Source organism: Mixophyes fleayi, chromosome 5, assembly GCF_038048845.1.
Source record: "Mixophyes fleayi isolate aMixFle1 chromosome 5, aMixFle1.hap1, whole genome shotgun sequence".
In the NCBI taxonomy this organism is placed as follows: Eukaryota; Metazoa; Chordata; class Amphibia; order Anura; family Limnodynastidae; genus Mixophyes; species Mixophyes fleayi.
This window is the reverse complement of record NC_134406.1, coordinates 48,230,128-48,248,862: the sequence shown is the minus strand read 5'-3', so window position 1 is coordinate 48,248,862 and position 18,735 is coordinate 48,230,128. Positions and strand designations below refer to the sequence as shown.

General features: G+C 37.6%; 1 protein-coding gene across 10 annotated transcripts in view; it reads right to left on the bottom strand.

Annotated features, from left to right (window-relative positions):
* KMT2C (lysine methyltransferase 2C) overlaps window positions 1-18,735 on the bottom strand; it is a 183,614-nt gene that overhangs the window by 121,425 nt on the left and 43,454 nt on the right. For all 10 annotated transcript variants that reach the window (XM_075212142.1, XM_075212141.1, XM_075212149.1 and 7 more), the window contains exons 3-4: window positions 12,599-12,737; window positions 6,844-7,029 (exon numbers count right to left, since the gene is read on the bottom strand). In XM_075212142.1, the coding sequence (XP_075068243.1) occupies window positions 6,844-7,029; window positions 12,599-12,737 (325 nt within the window). The remainder of the gene's footprint in view (window positions 1-6,843; window positions 7,030-12,598; window positions 12,738-18,735) is intronic.

The window sequence follows — 18,735 nt, the reverse complement described above, 5'->3', positions numbered from 1 at the left end:
AAGGTGGAATATAATATTCACAAATATAAGTAAAGATGATTGCACAATGTCCGATCTAAACATGTTTGGAAGTATACTCCGGGTTCAATCAGTGGAGTTCAAGCTAAATGTGCTTCACTTCAAAACATTTCATGCTTAAAGTGGTAATCTGAAGTGCTCATTAATATGAATAGAACAACTGTGGAAGCAGAACAGAACATAAATAGGTTGAGGCCAAAAATAAAAGTGGTTCCATTTCATTTACATTTTTCCAGAATGAAATTGTGCAAACTTAAAGTAGCCCTAACTGCTAAAAACACAAAAACACAAATCTCTCTCACAAGGGCGGATTCAAACACAATACAGTAAACAACCGGCGAGTGATAGAATATGAGCCACATGCTGCTTCTTGAGACATTCTGATAGTCAAAGCTGCAATAGTATTCAATAAATACATGCCAAGTGACGTCTATAAATGCTTCTGTTATTCTAATGCCGCACTAGTCATGGTGCACAATAAATCCCAGAAGACCAAATCTGATTTGTATAAAATACCAGCACCCCATTGAATGGAGACCTCTATCATATACCCCTGCTATAAGCCACAGGCTCTGGGGGGGGGGGGAGGTAATTAAATATTTTTTCTCATTCCAAAATTTTCCACAAGCTGAAAAACATCATTATAAATTTCCCAATTGCTTAGTTAGCAGCAGATGTGGTGTGTATTGAATCATGTACACAAATTAGACAGGAATGCCATCTCCCCTGGCACAATTAATTTCCTGGTTTTTGAGGAACATAGAGAGAAATCACCAGCTCATTATAATGGCTATTTAAAATCCATCAGGAATACTAAAGGAGTAAAAGCAAAATTCATTGATACAAGCTTTTTATTGAGCCAAATATGCCTCTATTCAGGTAGTTTTATAATAAATAATATAATATTACACCAATCATCATATACCAACACAAAGCAGATTATATGAGATCTTGTAGAAGTGGGGTTCAGGGTCAACATTCAAAGATACCCCAACTTCAGGGCTAAGAAAGAAAAAAAACACAACCTGCACCACATAATATAACGCACAGACTTTAAAGAGCCATTAATAAGCAGCCATTGGTATGCATTAGATGGCAATGCTCCCTTTCCATCCTATAACAGCTCATGTTGATGTGTTGGAGCACTGAAATCTAAATTCTCATGCATTCCTCGGCATAAGAAACGGCGGTATAAGAGGGGGAACCTTCATCCTCAGCAGTTTTTGAAGTGTGTTCGCAAATTTCTTAAAAATTTTTGTACTTATCCTCCTAATTGTCTTACTTCATGAATGGGTTTTTGGTGATTGGACATTTTGTGCAGTACTGAAGGACATAGCAGAAGACTTACCAGGTATCTATAAAGTGGCAATATTACCCTCATCTATCTACTACTATTTTGCAAGGACATATACACACACACACACACCTTTGTTTGAAGTACCGGTACTTCCAGCATTAAGGTACATCCTTATAAAATTCTGTGCTATTCCTGAGGGCAGAGTTGTATGTCTGTGTTTGCTGGAAACCCCAGTGATGTCATGTCTGGGGTTTCCTTAAAGGAACACAGCTGTGAACGTAATAGCAGAGCACCTAATAATGCTAACCCCTAAATCTTCTAAAGGCTAAAGTAGAAGTGTTATTGTTCCAGGAACACACACTTGAGACCCATGATTGGCAGCCTAATTCTTGTTCTGTTCCAGGATGCTTGCTCACCTTGCTCATCTGAGATGGTAACAGCTAGATCTGCTTAGTCTGTGGTTGATGACCAAAGATAACCAAATGCAGAACATACATTGGATGGCAGTGTGTCATACATGCAGAAACCTCAGAGTTTATATGGTTGGCAACATCTGTCTATCAAACTTTTAACCAGACCACCACAATACATCCTTTAACCAGACCACCATTTCTGAGCCATTTCATCAACCTTGCTGTTTCTGATTAAAGGGCCACTTATTGTTAAAAAAAAAAAAAAAAAAAAAAAAAAGAATAAAAATAAAAAAAGATAGCCTTACATAGAAGAATTACACTTAAATTAAATAGGTTGAGCCATTTAGAGCTCCGCAAAACACAATATCAAACATTTAAAATTAAGGTACGGTTACTTACATATAAAAACCCTTATGCAAGAGAGGGTCTTAATTCTCAAAACACCCTTTTTCTTTCTGGCCTTACTATACAGTTACAGTTTGGGTGTACTATCACCCAAATAGTACATTTCTTTTGTGAGGTCTAAATGAGTTTTACCTGATGCTACAGTTAACAAACACGATGGCAATATTCCTCCGGTAATAGAATCAGAAGTATAGAACCTGGTACCTTGTGCAGACATGTCTATAAACACGTCTGTGTTGTGCTGGTGTTTCCTTATCCCCTGCTATGATAGAACGGCCACTGGCAGCCAAAGAGTAAAAACTAAACCAAACGAGGTGTTCCTCACAGGACTTGGGAGGCTGTCCTCTTTGTTGTTGTTTTCCCACTTCCCTTCTGACCATGACCCTGTCTTCTTGCCAACCAATCAGCTGTATGCAGCACAACAGAGGCTCAGTGCTGGGTCTTGGCCACTAGCCACACCAGAGCTCCGACAGATTACATCAGCAGCACACGGGGACACTACAGTTGTTCCAAGATAAATCAATTTGGCTCCTTTCAGAAAGGCTCCAGGAAGCTCTTGTGCTGAGATGCAGCCACAAAAATCGCTCATCCCAAAACGCGCCAGGCACTCTGTGCTTATATTTAAGCCTAAACCATGGTGAGCAGCACATCTGAAATCTGCTGAAATTACTCTGTGTACTGCTGGGATTTTTAATTAACTAAATCTGCAATTGCCTAATTTTTTTTTTCCACATATCACCACAATAGAATGTTTGATTTTACGTGCATAGATTGGATATATCTGATGTGCCTTCTCATTAGTATGGTGGTGTTATTTAAAGAGCGTTTATAGTCAGATACTAAAGCTCGGCACACCTGCAAGGACAAGACAAATAAAACATACTAAAGAGGTGAGACCCAGAAAGAAAGTGGATACAAGTCCGACTTATCAACCAACATATTTTCAAAGGCAGTTCTTTAACTGGTCACTAAAGTAGCCTAGATGAAAGCCAGGGATAGCGTCTCTGGTGCCACAGAGGCAGCACTGCCCCAAGCACCATCAACATTGATCTCAGTCCTCAGCACACTTTTCCAAAGACTGTAACAATATCCTGAACATGCTTCATGCAGTGTCATACACTAGATCTCCAGACAGTCACATGGAGCACAAAGTAAAAGATGTTGGCCAACTTTATTTATCATATATTCGAGTATTCATCATATATCAGTGAGCTCTAAACTGTCTGAGAAAAACAATATTCAAATGCAAGCACAGAAATACATTCAATGCTTCTAGATCTACAGACGAGCTGAATAATACAGTGCTGTTCCCTATGTTATATGATTACAGGTGATGTAAATAAGTGGTGTACAGAACTGAAAGTGTTAACCCCATGTAGAAATTGGGAAGTGCTGTTTGTGTGGGAGGAGATCAGCACCATTACCAAAGCACAGCTACAGCTGCTGCCGGGAGATGAAACACACCACAGGGTCCTACAGCCTCCCCCTGCAGTAATAACTGGATCACACAGCTAAAGCAAGAGCAATTCCACACTCTGCTGTTCCTCTTTTGACTCAGCTGAACAAAACACAGCACCATTTACCTAATCTTCTGGAGAAAATTAGTATTTACATAAAGCAATACAATGTAGTGTATTTGTGTAGTCTGCCACCAAAACACATGGTACTGAAGGCGGTATACCAATACTAGTATCTGACTTCAGACTCGCAGACATCAACAAAACAACCTGTGGGTATTAGACCCTGATTATCCTGCTACTCAGCTGGTGCCACTTTCTAGTCCAAATTAATTTTCCGTTTCTTCTGCGGAATACAGTTTGATATATTTGACAACAACAGAGGCATAGTAAACATGCAAATCTGCAAAATACAGGTTTCGCATCAAAATGAACATTAAAAAGGTTGCAGTCACTTGAAACCACCAATGGCATCTATCAAATATTATCAAAGCAGTTTCTGCTTTTTAGCTAAAACATAACAAAAGCCCCCATCACTACCTGTCCCCTAGTAGCAACCTGTTACAGGCACGAAGCTGCTGACAGAGATCAGGTGAAAAGAAGGGAGGGGGCACATTCTTGGCAACGTCAAACACCTCATCACTCCCTGTGGTGAAGAGGCTAAAACAGCTGCCAAGCACACATCTTGTCACAAACCTCTTATTTCTGCTCCCCATGGCCTCATGTTACCCCCTCTGTGTTTTTATTAACAGGTGGATAGCCAGAGGCAGAGTAGAGCTCCTGTATTGACTGGATTAACTCCATGATTGACACACTATGATGTCCATTAAGAGATGTGCAAATCCAAATCTAAAGTAAGGAATCTCAGAGTAACTAATTTATTGGGTTCAGACTCCACTATAAAGTCACATTTACTCTCTCACTTTTGATTGCTTCCTAGTAGATTTAAAACCACCCTTTAACTGCACTTTAGTTTGTGTCAATCCTTCAGACCATTGTTTAAGAGGGTTATGTCACTTTGTATGTAAATATACTTTACTACTACACAGTATATTACACTAATGTTTGAGGTCTTTCCAAAGACTTGCACAAACACTGTAGGAATATTCAGAAGTAACCAGTTCTATACATACAGCTTAAAGCCAATCAAAGAATGAAAATGGCTCTTTATTTATGATAACATTTAGGCTTTAAGAAGCAATTAGCAAGTCAGGAATAAACCACCACTTAAGGTGCCCATACCATACACAGGGCAATCTGCTGGCTCAGTCCAACCGCAAAGAGACCGGATCTCTAAGATTTGGCCTTATACATTGATCCATCGGTACACTAACAGCACAGTCAGATGATGGCCACGTACATAGGAGCAAGTGGTCACTGACAAACACAATTACAGACCTGACTGACATCTGATCGTTCCCAATCAGATGTTGATTGGGATTGGCGGTCTTTTTGCGCCCAGACATACTGTGATTTGTGGCCATTAAGGTCTGAAACAATCCAATTAGTCATTAAAATTAGAGCAATTTACAGACTTACCCACGACTCAAAAGCCAACATCACCTCTGAAATATTCATATAAATAGTTTCCACGTACTATATTTAGAGACAATATACCCACCTGTATTGCAGGACAAGATATACAATGGTCTCTGTACTCCTGCATACAAAGATGTAGCATTTAACATTAAGAAATAAGGAACCCTAAATTTAGAAGAGAAATAAGGTTCCCTATAGTATAGTTTATGCATTGCAATCTTAATGATCATTAAATAAAATGTCAAAATAAACCTTACTCACAACTGAGAGGATTTTCCTTTATCATCTGCAATGAGCCAAACAGTTGTAATCAAATGATACAATGGAGGCGAAGTCTGCTCCCCTCACTTATCAATGCTCATGAACCAGCTTTCCTTTCTTTACACAGCGTTTCTTGCATATGCAACTTTCACAGACACAGAAGCAAATGTGAATATGATTTTATACAGCACAGTTGTATTAGACATGATCCATCACACAGCTCACTTTCATGTCAAGTACCCAGATTAATTATGTGTTGGAGTAAATACATGATAAATTAGTGAAAAATCTCTGTGTTCCAATGGTAACTACATCCCTGCAGGACAACACTGAAGAATCTGCCCCATCAAGTTTTTCAATTACCATCACAAAAGATTAACTAAACAACTCGGCTGGAGAAGTTAATTTCTGTCAAAACGAAGACTCTTTAGTTAGAAGATTTATACATTTTCATAATTAAGGTCTGGCATGCCGATTTCTATGCCCTTTAGAAGCTGTGCAAAGTGCAATAAACTGCAAAGTTACTAATGAGCTCTGGATATGAAGCTGCTGATTGCAGACTAATAGTTCCCAATCCTACTGTTTAAAAACTGGAACAGGAATCCACAAGAGCAGAATGGGCTCTCCAGTGACTACATGTGCTCAGTAGGGATACCAGAGACTTTGTCTAATTTTTATAAAGTTATGTTAAGTTCACAAAGATCAGTATCACCATAAAGTCTTAAACTGTAAAAGTGTACATTAATTTGCTTTAATGTGTATTGCTTTGAAAGTCGTCTTTTCTAAATAATATTTAATAGCAATGTTAGAATGTCCAAACATCGTGGAGCTGCAGATGTATTTCTGGAGCTTTTCTCCTTCCAGCGGAATGGCCTGTCACTGTTCATGGTGTTACAAAACCGATAGCTTCATTAACACGTATCAGACTATTGTGTTATATAAAGGGCAAGTAGCTGGAGTTAAGCTTATTGAAAAGGGAATGGAACACACTGAGCTACTGCTACCTGAGGCAGCAAGTAAAATGTTACTCTCCTCATCACTAAAATTACATACTAATGTGGGTTTTACCATCTGCCAATTCTATGTTTCTCTACATCTGGAACATTAACACAGCTTAAACATTTGTGGAAACTATTATAAAGAGATTACAAATGCTCACACCAGCTTTATGGGTACACCAGATTTTCCATAAAGGCAGCTTGTCGTATTTTGATAAATAAGAATATCAATATAGAAACAGCATTTTTTTCCCAATGAGACCTATTGATCATTAGTCTAACCTTAAACCAGTCAGACATCCCTTGTCCATAACGGATTGATGCATCTATTAAGTACAGTTTTATTTTAAAACATCCTGGGGAAAAGCATTAAAACTGTGCACACAAATGTTATAGTTTTGAACACATTCACTCAGATTACACAGCTTTGTAGAAGTGGCAGTACAGACACTCACTTTTGATGCCCTCGTTTTGCAGACTTCCCAATGGATTTACAGGTCCCATCGTTGCCATCAGGAACGTTATTCTCAGTCAGTGTGTTCCATGGCAGGAGAAAGCCAGGAGTTGGACTAAACTGCTTTAATTCCCCTTGCCCCAAGAGACTCCGTTCGCCACAATAACAGAAAGCACAAAGCTGTTCACTAAAATGGAGGGGAAAAAAGAGAAAGGTTTTCATTTTATTTGTGGCACTTTACTTGTTCTTGTAATTTAACCTCAGCAATTCTACCCATCACCTCTATGTAAGAATATAAAACCTTTATACACACTAACTTCAATAATGTTTTGCTTAACTGTGCCTCAACCACTAGAATACCCGGCTAACCGTGATTTTACAGTCATCCAACTGTACAGGGCTAAATATGCCTTAGTGACCTTGTCTCTTCTGTCACTCATGTACACAGGCTGGTGTAGCTGTTTCTCACACATGTTTAGTCTCTGCTCTGACATCACATCATACCCAACTTACCACAACAGAATTAGTATGTAGCCAAGAACACAGTTTTATTTTGTTTTCTTTGCATCAACAATGCTGCTGCTTTTTGATAGATATAGTTATAAATACAAAGAGGCATAAAATTAGGGGTTTTATAGCATTAATAACCCACATTATAATGTTTGGAAGGGAAGACTGAGTGTAGATCTCAACATACATTCTGCTCAAATTGAAATTTAATATTCAGTTGTTTGTAGACAACCTTATTATACCTATACATTCAAATATTGCATGCTTTTATATGGGATTAACCATCAAAAAAGGGTTAAAATATTCTGATAATTTTAAGGTGTGTCGGGCAGCGGGAAGGGGACGTGATCCTCAGGTTTACTGACCTGGTATAAGCATGGCATATGGTCCAATTGCACAGATGCAGTTCAGGCATCACGCCAAATGACCAGATCACAATATAAATCTGCATGCACACACACCCCCTAGCTTGGATGATGAACACCAGTGTGTACGTAGCCTTACTTTGCAACCAGGTGAATGAAAACAGTCATGCAGTTTTGGCCATATTATTTGCACAGAGCAGCTGTTCAGCCAACTAACTCTCTTACATCCTGACCTTTCTCCTCTCATTCCCAAACTGCTGTCCAATAAACAATGGTCAAAAGTTCATGAAGGGTATCAATTTACATTGCATGACAAAAAAAAAAAAAAAAAAAAAAGAATACAATGAAAAACAAAACAAAGTTAGGAGATGGATCATTCTCTGATCCATCACAGCACATTTGCCATACTGGGAGTCCTGACCAGCCAATGTATATGACAAATAACCTATTGAGCACACATTGATGAACAACTAAACTCCCAAAAATGTTTTCAGTAGGCGTTTCCAAATCACTGAAGGTTAGTGTACCCAAGCAGTCGCGTTATCTATATTTTCTCCTAATCCTTTTTCTTTTGAAAGCCAACACCTTTCACTTATTCTGCGCTCTTTACTTTTGCTAGACATTAACCAACAGGAGTTTCAAGTACAAGCAGATATATCATAAATGCAAAACATAAAATATGCAGAAAATTCAAGTAGAAAAAAAGGTTTTACAGTATTACACTTAAAAATACAATTGACAAGAAAGGTGAACAAAACAATATTTTCCAGTGATGCACAGCTATTTTTGGACTTTAGTTAGAATCTCCCCTTTAAATCTATACACGCATTAAAACAATACTATTGTTTTGCACAAAATGATAATTAAACCCAGAAAACTACTGAGTAAATCTGCAGAAGTCTAGAAAACATGAGTCACTAGTAAATGAGCTTGTAGCATTCAGTGCTGGCTCAGTGGCTAGTATCGTGACTCACATGATTTCAAAACACATATTAGCTGTGCGCTGGTGGCAGACTAATTACTATTGGCTTTTTTCATTATTATTTTTTCAGTTCAGGAGATAGAAATCATGTGACAAAACTGCAGAAGAAACCATTGGTGTGTTTGCTAGTCAAGCAGCTCTCATCACAGGGCTGTGTAATATGTTCTCTCCAAGTTCTATGACCATGAAAATACAGGACTGATGGTACAGAATACTGCCCATTAGCTCAGGGTGCACAAATACCAGTTCAGAGGGCAATACAAATGTTTTGGATACCTAGTGTACCATTTGCTGGTAATATACATAAACAAGCAGCAGAGTGTTTGTTAAAATGCATAAAACACATGTACCTACCAGAGGCTAGAGCAGTTTTATTTACCCCCTCGCGTTATAGCCCACTAAGACACACATCAATAAACCTGAGTACACACCTATGCAATTATCGCTGCAAGAGTATGTATGCTCCCACGATCATGTTTTATCACACAAAACACATCGCATATGTTGATTTGCGATACTAGACATCCTAAAAATCATGCTCAACGATGGAACGATGTCTTTTCAGCAGATCGTTAAGAGAGATTAAAATCACGGAACTGAAGGTAAATTATGTAGGTGGGTACACATGAATCGGCATGCTCATTGGGACTATCAATCATTGGTGAAATCATTAAGACACTGCATCTGAAGTATGACTGCATTGGGGTGTACCCAGCTCATTGGTGTGTACCCAGCTTAAGCCTGCAAGTGTATAAAAATAAAGTTGATCCCCATTCACTAATTCAGCAAAAGATTTTGCTGCCCTATAAAAATGGCATCAGTTATTGTCCCCTCCTCTCCGCATGTGTGACGTTAATTTCTACTACTCATTAATTCTATCATTTCTCAATCACATGCAAGCATGGGCACACAAATTGACTGTGGGGGTCTTACATCTTACATATATATTCGAATGCATTTAAGGTACAATGTATGGGCAGAGTGAGCAATTCTAGCAATGGATGGATACACATATTGCTGATTTTGTGTACAAAATTAAATGTAAAGTACTATAAATTTGTGTGTACATATGAGTGAGTGGTAGTTTTGCATTACGGCACCGTTGATTGAGATGCAGATTATGTTAATGCTTATACAAGGTTCCCTGATGCCTTGCAAAACCCTGGGACTCCCAGGGTTTAATGTGACGTCATACACTAGACTGATTACAGCATAAAGAGAAAAACTCTGGCAGATTGTGGAAAGCTCTTTCTATCAAACAAACATAACATACTGCCAAAACATTTGCACTAGGTGCAAACTCAACACCGCATATCACCAATGGAACATACACAAACTAGAATGTTATGGAGAGATTTATCATTGGGAGAAAGTAGAGCACAAGAGAGGAGGACATATGAATGAGGAAAGTACATGAAAGTCCTTGAGCAAATGAAGGCCTGCAACAAAACTGGGACAGAAGATCACAATCATGAAAAAAAATAATCTAAAGCTATACTTGAAAATCTAAGGAATTTAAGGATTTTAAGGAAATCAAAACTGTGTTGCTTAACTATAAATTAAATCTATTCGCTGAAACATGTCTAGTAGACATAACCTTATTGTCTCCCTTTATTCAGACAACCAGCAAACTTAGGGAATGGAGTCCACCATTAATTATCCTGATCCCCATCGTATTTTCAGTCCCCTGGACACGCTCCCAGCATCTAACAGACTACTTAACACTGGGCCAGAAGCCTTACACATTGTACTTTGAGAGGATTAGGACGCATAAAAAAGATTAAAAGACACAAATGACTGTCCCTACTGTAATATATCCATCTCTATATATTTCCATTAGACAAATAGAAAAAAACTGAAAAATATAAATAAAAAATAAGAATGCAACTTCCATCAATGACAATTTAACCCTAAACACAGAAAGTCAGTGGAGACCTATCCCATCAGATGCCATTCTAATTACTGCAAGAGGTGCTTCCACCAAGCATGGTCATAGCAGGCTCCTGAGATTTCCCATTAAACACTTTCTTCCATTGATAAACAGTTAGAGGATCTGTGCACGATCAGATAGTCTGCAATTAAATATGCTGATGTTATCAGAAGTGGTGGATCGGGGCTCAGGAATAAGAGTGAGTAAAACTACACAGGCCAAAATTAAACAGTGACAAAAGGACTAGTCTGCAATAAGCCTAAAACACTTGTCATTCTAAAATCACTTTACACAAACTTCCTCCTGTAGCAATATGCATAATAGCACTTTAATTCACAAGATCTAGGTTAAAGAAAAAATTTAACCAAATAAATAAACAGAGGAATGTGCCATGCAAGTGCAAATAAAAAAACATATGCATGTTAAAAAGACTATAAAAGGTAAATGATATATATGAAACTTGTGCCACTTCCTTTTTCCTGCTATCTGGGCTCCCCTGCACATGTCCTGTGTGTGTTTGTATTTAATTTCCACTCTTTTTTAATAGAAACGTGCCAAAGGCCAAACCGCTTAACACTTTAAAAGGTGCAACCACAAATATAAATTTACAAGATCTTCGGATGGAGCGGGGTTTTTTTATTTACATTTTGTTAGTGCTCTGTATTAGTCATAACCTTCACAAATGTTTAAGTTTATATACATGCAAGTTTATATGGGTTTAAAAAATTATGTTTTACTCATACATGATAAAGTAACTAAAGAATATAAAATGAAAAAGAAAACAAAAAAAACCCCAAACATTCGATACACAAACACAACATCATCCATGTGTGCTAATGTACACACAGAGAGGGATGGACACTAATGTCTGGTACCAGGGAACCAAATGAGCCTGCAGGTGCCTAAGATCAGGACAGTAGACATACATCACTCTTTGCCAGTTTAGGGAAATATCACATTGGTGATTGTTCAGTTGTAGTGTTAGGCGTTCAACAGCAGAAAATCAGTTAATTTTCTTCATTAGTGAATTTTACTTTGAATGGTTACTGTAAATCTAGCATTTCTTTACCACCAATTTGAGGTTTGACAAATATTGCACCATTTACATTGTCTATTTTTTCCTAAACGCGAGGTACAAACAAATAAGATGGGGAAAATATACTTTAACATAAAATTATTAACAGGGCAGCTTGTTTACTTATCCAAGTCAGTGACTTTGGGATGACTTGATACAGTATGGTAATGTCAGAGACTAACTTTTCAATAAAACATAACTGTTATGACAGCTTAAGATAAATATATCCATTATCTACCACAAAATATCAATATATTTGTATTTAGGTTTTTTTTCAGTGAACCAAAAATAACTTTCATGTAGAGCAACTACATGCTCCAAACTAATAAAAATATAACCCAGAAATTCCACAATTACAAAAAAATGTAATTTCTAAATGCGCTGCTAACATTAAAAACTTTTGCTGTTTTATATTTTTAGACAAAAAAACCCATGGTTGCATATATTTTTGTTCAGTTAAACATTAAAAAAAAAACCAGCATTTTTTTGTCTGTGCTCATTCATTGTCTCTCAGATCATGAGGCACTCCAGCCTCAATCCGTACAACTATCAAGGTAAATTAAGTAGCAACAATTACTGAAAAGAATAGTGCAACTGTTACTTGGCTATTGAAGGCAATGTGTTGGGAACAAATACAAAAGCAGTTTTACAGTATTCAATCCCCAGAAACCTTTCATCCAACTGTTTACTAAAGAGGAGAGCACAGAATGCATCATTCTCTATCCCTCCTATTGCACTAATTAAGACATCCAAGACCTAGTTTGGCAGCTGCTTGTGCAGGCTGCTAATGCTCCATAGCACAGATCCCCACACACCCAGCATCCTCTTATTCTCCTCCAAACAGACCCTTCCCCCAGCCCTGACTCAGCATCAGTCTACACAGTACACACAGACCTGTTTTTGACTTCAACTCCCACAGAGGCAGTGGTGTGCTCCGACTCCTCCGATAACGCGCTCTGAAGAATGGGTGTTAGCTGTACAACATCCGTCACCTCAGTCTGGATGCCCTCCTCCACAGGTTGTTCTTTATTGTCTGGAGAACCAACGACAAAAAAGAGTCTTGCATTATTTTACTATGGAAATCATCATTACACGCAGTATGTTTGGGTTGGTGTGAAGAAAAATAGCTATTCCCTGATTCTCAGCTTCAATAGTGAATCGTGAAGGAAGCAAATTTATGTCGCTGTTAACACACTCCTAATTCATTCTTATTTAAAAGATCATCTGCTTTGCACTGCTACAGATTTCTGCTATCACAAGATATGTCATTCTCATGCCTCTAGCTACACTTTCTGCCTATTCATAAACCATAAGCATCAGACAGACATTATGGAGGTGGAGTGGACCAAAGACATCACATTTCAAACCAAATCCCTCATTAGAAGGTGAACACACTAAGTGAGATTTTAAAACAATTAACTGTCCACAATTTTATCACACACTATAATATATTAGAGAGAGAGTGATAAACAGAGATATAGATAGCACTGGAAAAATGTAATTACACACATTTTAATAATTTCAGGCTTTGCACATAACTAGATCTAAGATTGACAACTGGCAAAGAATCAAATATTTCAACAGGACCATTCACCTGACTTTACTAGGAAAGCCATCAATAAAAGTAGATTTCGTATTCATACTGGTCAGTAATATACACTAGAAACAAGGTCTTGTAACTTTCAGTATCAGTTTATTCCAGCTTAATATAGAAGAATTTGGGAGTGCTTTTCTGTATACCACAAAGGGAGTTCAAGTTTAGATCAGAATTATGTCTCATCTCCATTTATATCAACCTACTTACTTCTGTCCTCGTTACTTCTAAATAGGTAACTGCAATTTAGCAATGGGAAAGAGGACGGAGCCTAATGAAACTATAGATATAAAGTAAGGTATTTAATGTCATTTTAGAAAGAGCGCAAATTGTCATAAACATGGGTGTTCAATGTGGATACAGCCAGCCATATAGGACTGCGCTGAGCGATCAAATCACATAGGGTCCTGCGGTCAGCTGGTGACAACACACATGTTTATAGCAGACATCTGCTCAAGAATTCATGGGAATGCACAAAAAATATGATGGATTGCACTTGTGTTAGGGGTCACACAAAATATAATGGGTCAATTTTCAAACACTGTTGGAAACAACACTTGTTACACTTCACACCAAGAGATCAGCTTGTTTTATATAGTATACTTCTCTTAAATCTCGCTAAAATCCATTTCTGACTTTACCACTTATGGTAATTTTAAATAACCCTGCCTTATTGAAATAAGAATAAAAACAAGAAATTAAATAAAGTCATTCTATACAATCTGGAAAGTTTCAGCCACAATAATAACACAAAACACAAAGAAAGAATGTTATTGAAGAAAAAACACATTATGCAGACAGCATGGCCTTGGTTTCTGCTGTTATTCTGTTTCACTAGAGATAAAATAAATAAGCCCAGCAGTCAATGTCAGGTTCACATGACGTAAAATTGAAATGCACTTGCCAAGGAGGACAAAAACACTGGATAAGCAGCCATGTGGTATTTTATTTATAACAATTCTGTTTGACAGGATTTTATTTTTAACCCAGATACTGGTGACTACACATTTGGAAATGAAGGAAGTTTTCAGGTAAGGTGGAGGGCACCTAATAAGCAATATTATAGTCCTGTTCATTTAGCTCAATGGCTATTAACAAAATGTTAAGCACCCATATGCCACTTAAATCATTTTAAATAAGGGCAGCAAGGAGGAAATAGGCCCAGCAGCAAGGAGGATATAGACCCAAGGCTGACACTCTAACAAATCACAATGAACTAGCCTTAATGGATTCAAAACCTTCAAATCAAAATAATTTACATGCATCCCTTATTGTGAAATATGAGGATATGATGAGTCACTGATGAATTCAGGGATCATTTAAAAGCACTGGGTGCTTCTATACAAGTCACAAAACTCTGTGGTTGTGACAAGTTATATTGAGGGAGGAAGAGGACAGGAATCATTTTTAGCTATTTATATAGCGCTGCTAATTCTGCAGCGCTGTACAGAAAAATCCCTGCCCCACTGGAGCTTATTTACTGTAAATAAATGAGATTTCCCTGTAAGAATTAGAACAGACATTTTAATTAAAAAAGAAAAAAGAAAAGTGGAGAGAGCGCAACCATTGTAGTTTTTTTCACCTGCAAAATAACATTGTGATTCTTTATGGTCCTAAACAGAACCGTTCAACATAATCTTAACTATATCCTTGTAGGAAACAAATCCAAGAACCAGGCTTGTGTCAAATCTATAGTTAGAGCTGAATTACCACCTATAACTATCCTGCTTCTCCACATGCAAGCATCCTGTGCACACAGAAATCCATGATGTTGTGGTACCGGGACCCGTGCAACCGTGCTTAATTGTGGCCATGAATGCTAATTGAATATTCTCCTAAAAGTTGTTTCACTCAACTACAATGACTAGGGTGCTCCATGGAGCTTGTGGAGAATGGGAACACTTATTGACCCCAGTTTTAAAGCTGGCACCCTGCCAAGCTCCATCAACAAAAAAGTCAATCCCAGAAGAGTTACGCTTGAAGAATTAAAGATATGCATGGGCACAGCCCACAAAAATATGATCGCTTTAGTTGTCATGGGCAGACCCTGAAAGCTGAAAAGCACTCGGTCTCTCTTTCTTGAACATCATGTTGAGTTGGCTTTTTAATTATCACTTAATTTTCTATTAGTTACTAACTGCATTTTTATATGAACTAGTAATAGCCATCTGATGAAGAGTTCTTTCCTTGTCAGGATACATGACAAATCTACATATAAGGGCTGGTCTGCCCGTCAGTACAACACTCCTCTAACATTCAGACAACTTGATTTAAATTATTACTACTTCTGTAGTTACAAGATTGTTAGAAAAGAGGTTGCCATTACTTTTATTACTTTTTCATGGTTACGTTTTATGTTTCTGAAATGGATGATGCTTGTATTTGTTAACATACCGGAGTAAGTTTCTTGTTACAGTAATATTTCATGGAAAACAGGCAAACATCGTAGAAAACATCCAACCATAATTATTTTACACAATTAGTGTAAATCCAGAAAGTTAACCAAACATTTAATTGCACAGTTCACAAGAGCATAATCACACCAACACGTACTTGGGTTTAAGATGTTAACAGGATGCAAAAATGGTTATATATTTCATTATTTGTTGTTGATTTTTCTTCAGCATTTTCTTAACCAGTAGATACTTTAATGAGGAAGTAAACTACGATGGTCAAGCATGCCCTCAGTACTAATACACTGAGCACAGTCTGATAAAACTCAGTGTAACAATTACATGATCATTAGCATCGTTCAGGCCTTTACATGCCTTATAAGTACTAGATTGCAGGGCTCTGCATTTCTTGGGTCTCTCTTCAGCTCCTAGTATATCTTGCAGTGTTATGAATGAAGGTACAAAGTATAAATGCAGTGAGTAACAATCAGTTGAACAGAAAAAGAAGGAAACGCATTCTTGCCAAACCTCTAGTTGTTCATTAACAGCAAGAGTTCAAAAATAGCAAGGTACATCCTAAAATTATTGTTGTTTTTATTTATATAGCATCAGCATACACCGAAGGGCTTTACAATTGGGAACATACATTGTAATAAAACAAAACAGGGTAATAACACACAGATAATGATGGGAGAAGGACCCTGCTGACAAACATTTAATCAATACAAAAATAAGAGGCAGATACATGACTTCTATTGGAGCAGCCAGATTGCAATGGAAAAAGAAACTGCTTTTGTTGGGTTATATAATCCAATTCACACCAAAAAGCTGATTTGGGGGTCAGCAAGTTATTTGTGCATACAAAAAGAATAAATGTAAGTTTTGTGTGAACTCTGTAACAATGTAAAATAGCCTAAGGAGATTAGGAAAGTGGTTTGAGAGATATGAGACAAGGAAAGCGGTTTGAGAGATATGAGACAAGGAAAGCAATCTGTTAGTGCAGTTAAATGGCTTTGTATGTTTGTAGAAGCATGTTAAATTGCATTCTGCAAAGTACAGGCAATCAACATAGGGACTGAGTGTGGAACAGCAGTAGAAATGTTTTGTGAGGCAAATGAGTCTGCGTTAGATAGATTGTAGGGATCTTATCAATGTGGGAGATTATGAGTGCATGAATTACATTTTTTGTAGTGTACTGTGCGAGATACATTTAAGAAATACCTCCAGAATATGTATATATGTAACAAGATTTAGTTACAGATAGGATATGGGAAACAAAGGACAGCTCTCCGTCAAGGGTGACACCTATGTAGCGAGCTTGAGGGGAAGGGTTTACTGTGACATGGTTAACAGAAACAGAGATGTCAAGTAAGAAGCTTATGTTATGCGATGTAAAATCTATACACTCAGTGTCTGAAAGAGTTTGAGGTGGCAAGAGGACATCAAAGAAAAAATGGTAGAAAGACATTCGGGTTCACAGAACACAGAGGTGATGAAACCCAAAAGGCACTTCTTAGTTTTCCCCAAGAGGAGTAGTACAGATAAAGAAGTGCAGTGGGCCTAGGACCGAGCCTTGTGGCATTATAACGGATAGAGGAAGCAGAAAGGATGTGGATCCAAAGAAACAAACATTGAAGGAAAAGTTTGTCAAGTAGGATGCGACTGAAGATAAGACAGTGTCCTGAAAGCAGTATTTGTACAAGTGGTGGGTGGTTGACCGTTTCAAATACAGCAAAATCATCAATGAGTAAAAGTAGTAAGTAGTTGCCTTAGGTTTAGCAGCGATCAAATCACTGACTACCTCAGTTAGTGTCATGATTCAGTTTTGGAAATTAAACCCTAACTGAAAAGTGTCCAATAGGCTGTGTGGGGAAAAGAAGTTTGAGATGCCAGTGCAGACAAGCCTCAAGCTTGGAGGGTCATGGGAGTTATCATAAACTTTTATTTATAGGGCACCACATGAGGTTCACAGAACTGCAGAGGGAAAAGTCAGTATATGGCATAACAGGGTAAACAAATAACACTACAACTCTCACAACTGTTGAAAGTCAAGAGATAGTGAACAAAAAGAATTTGGTCTAGGATCGGGTTAGGATGCATGAATGACCACAAGATGCCAGAAGAGAGTGGAGATATTACATGTGTTCATTAAGGCTGACATGAGCACAATGAACAGGAATAAACTGATTTCTGAGTGGATAGTGTCAAGTGGACAGGTAATAAAGTAGGAGAATGAGAATGTAGAGGCTTCATCTTTGTTTTTGAGATTATATAAAGTTGTGTCAAAAAGCCAGTATTTAACTTCTGTTCACACTGAATTTTAAAGCTGATCTAGGAGGACATGCCCTATCCCAACTATAAACATGTCCCCACAATTTAAATTTACATCCCCCTCCAATGAAGCATGGTTTTGCCAAGGTGCAAAGTTACTCATTTGTTTGGCTTTACTTTCCTTAATGAATCAGGCCCCTAATGTGCAGCATCGTAATGAAGTTTATGGGAGATGTGGGGGGATCTGGACATGGTGATTAATCACCATCTGCCGGACAACTGAGATGTAGAGAAGATAAAAGATTTAAAAATGTGTTTTTTTTATAACAGAAAAATATTTTTTCAGCCTGTCCATTGATTAATATCTCAAAGGTAATAAGCTATTAATCAAAATTTGTTATAAACTCCTACCTACAGAGCATTAGTGACTTTGGAATTTTCACTGGGCACTTTGCTGGAAGATATCAAAGGAGCTAAAGACCATGGGTTGTACCAATGAATTTGCACAGTAAATAAACTACTTTCCATCCCCCTAGAAGACATTTGTTTATATAAAAAAAAAAATAAAAAAAAAAAAAAACCAGGCCAAACTGCTAGGACCTCGGAAGGAGTACAGCCAGTATTTCAGGAGTCAAACATTATGAAATTTGACAGCTGCAAATTGCCTTGTCACGATTCTTAACTCTAAGGATATGGGTTTCTAACAAAGTCTGATTAATATCTGCTTTCTTTTTGAGATATTACCCAGTTACCACATTGGAAAAAAAAATTGG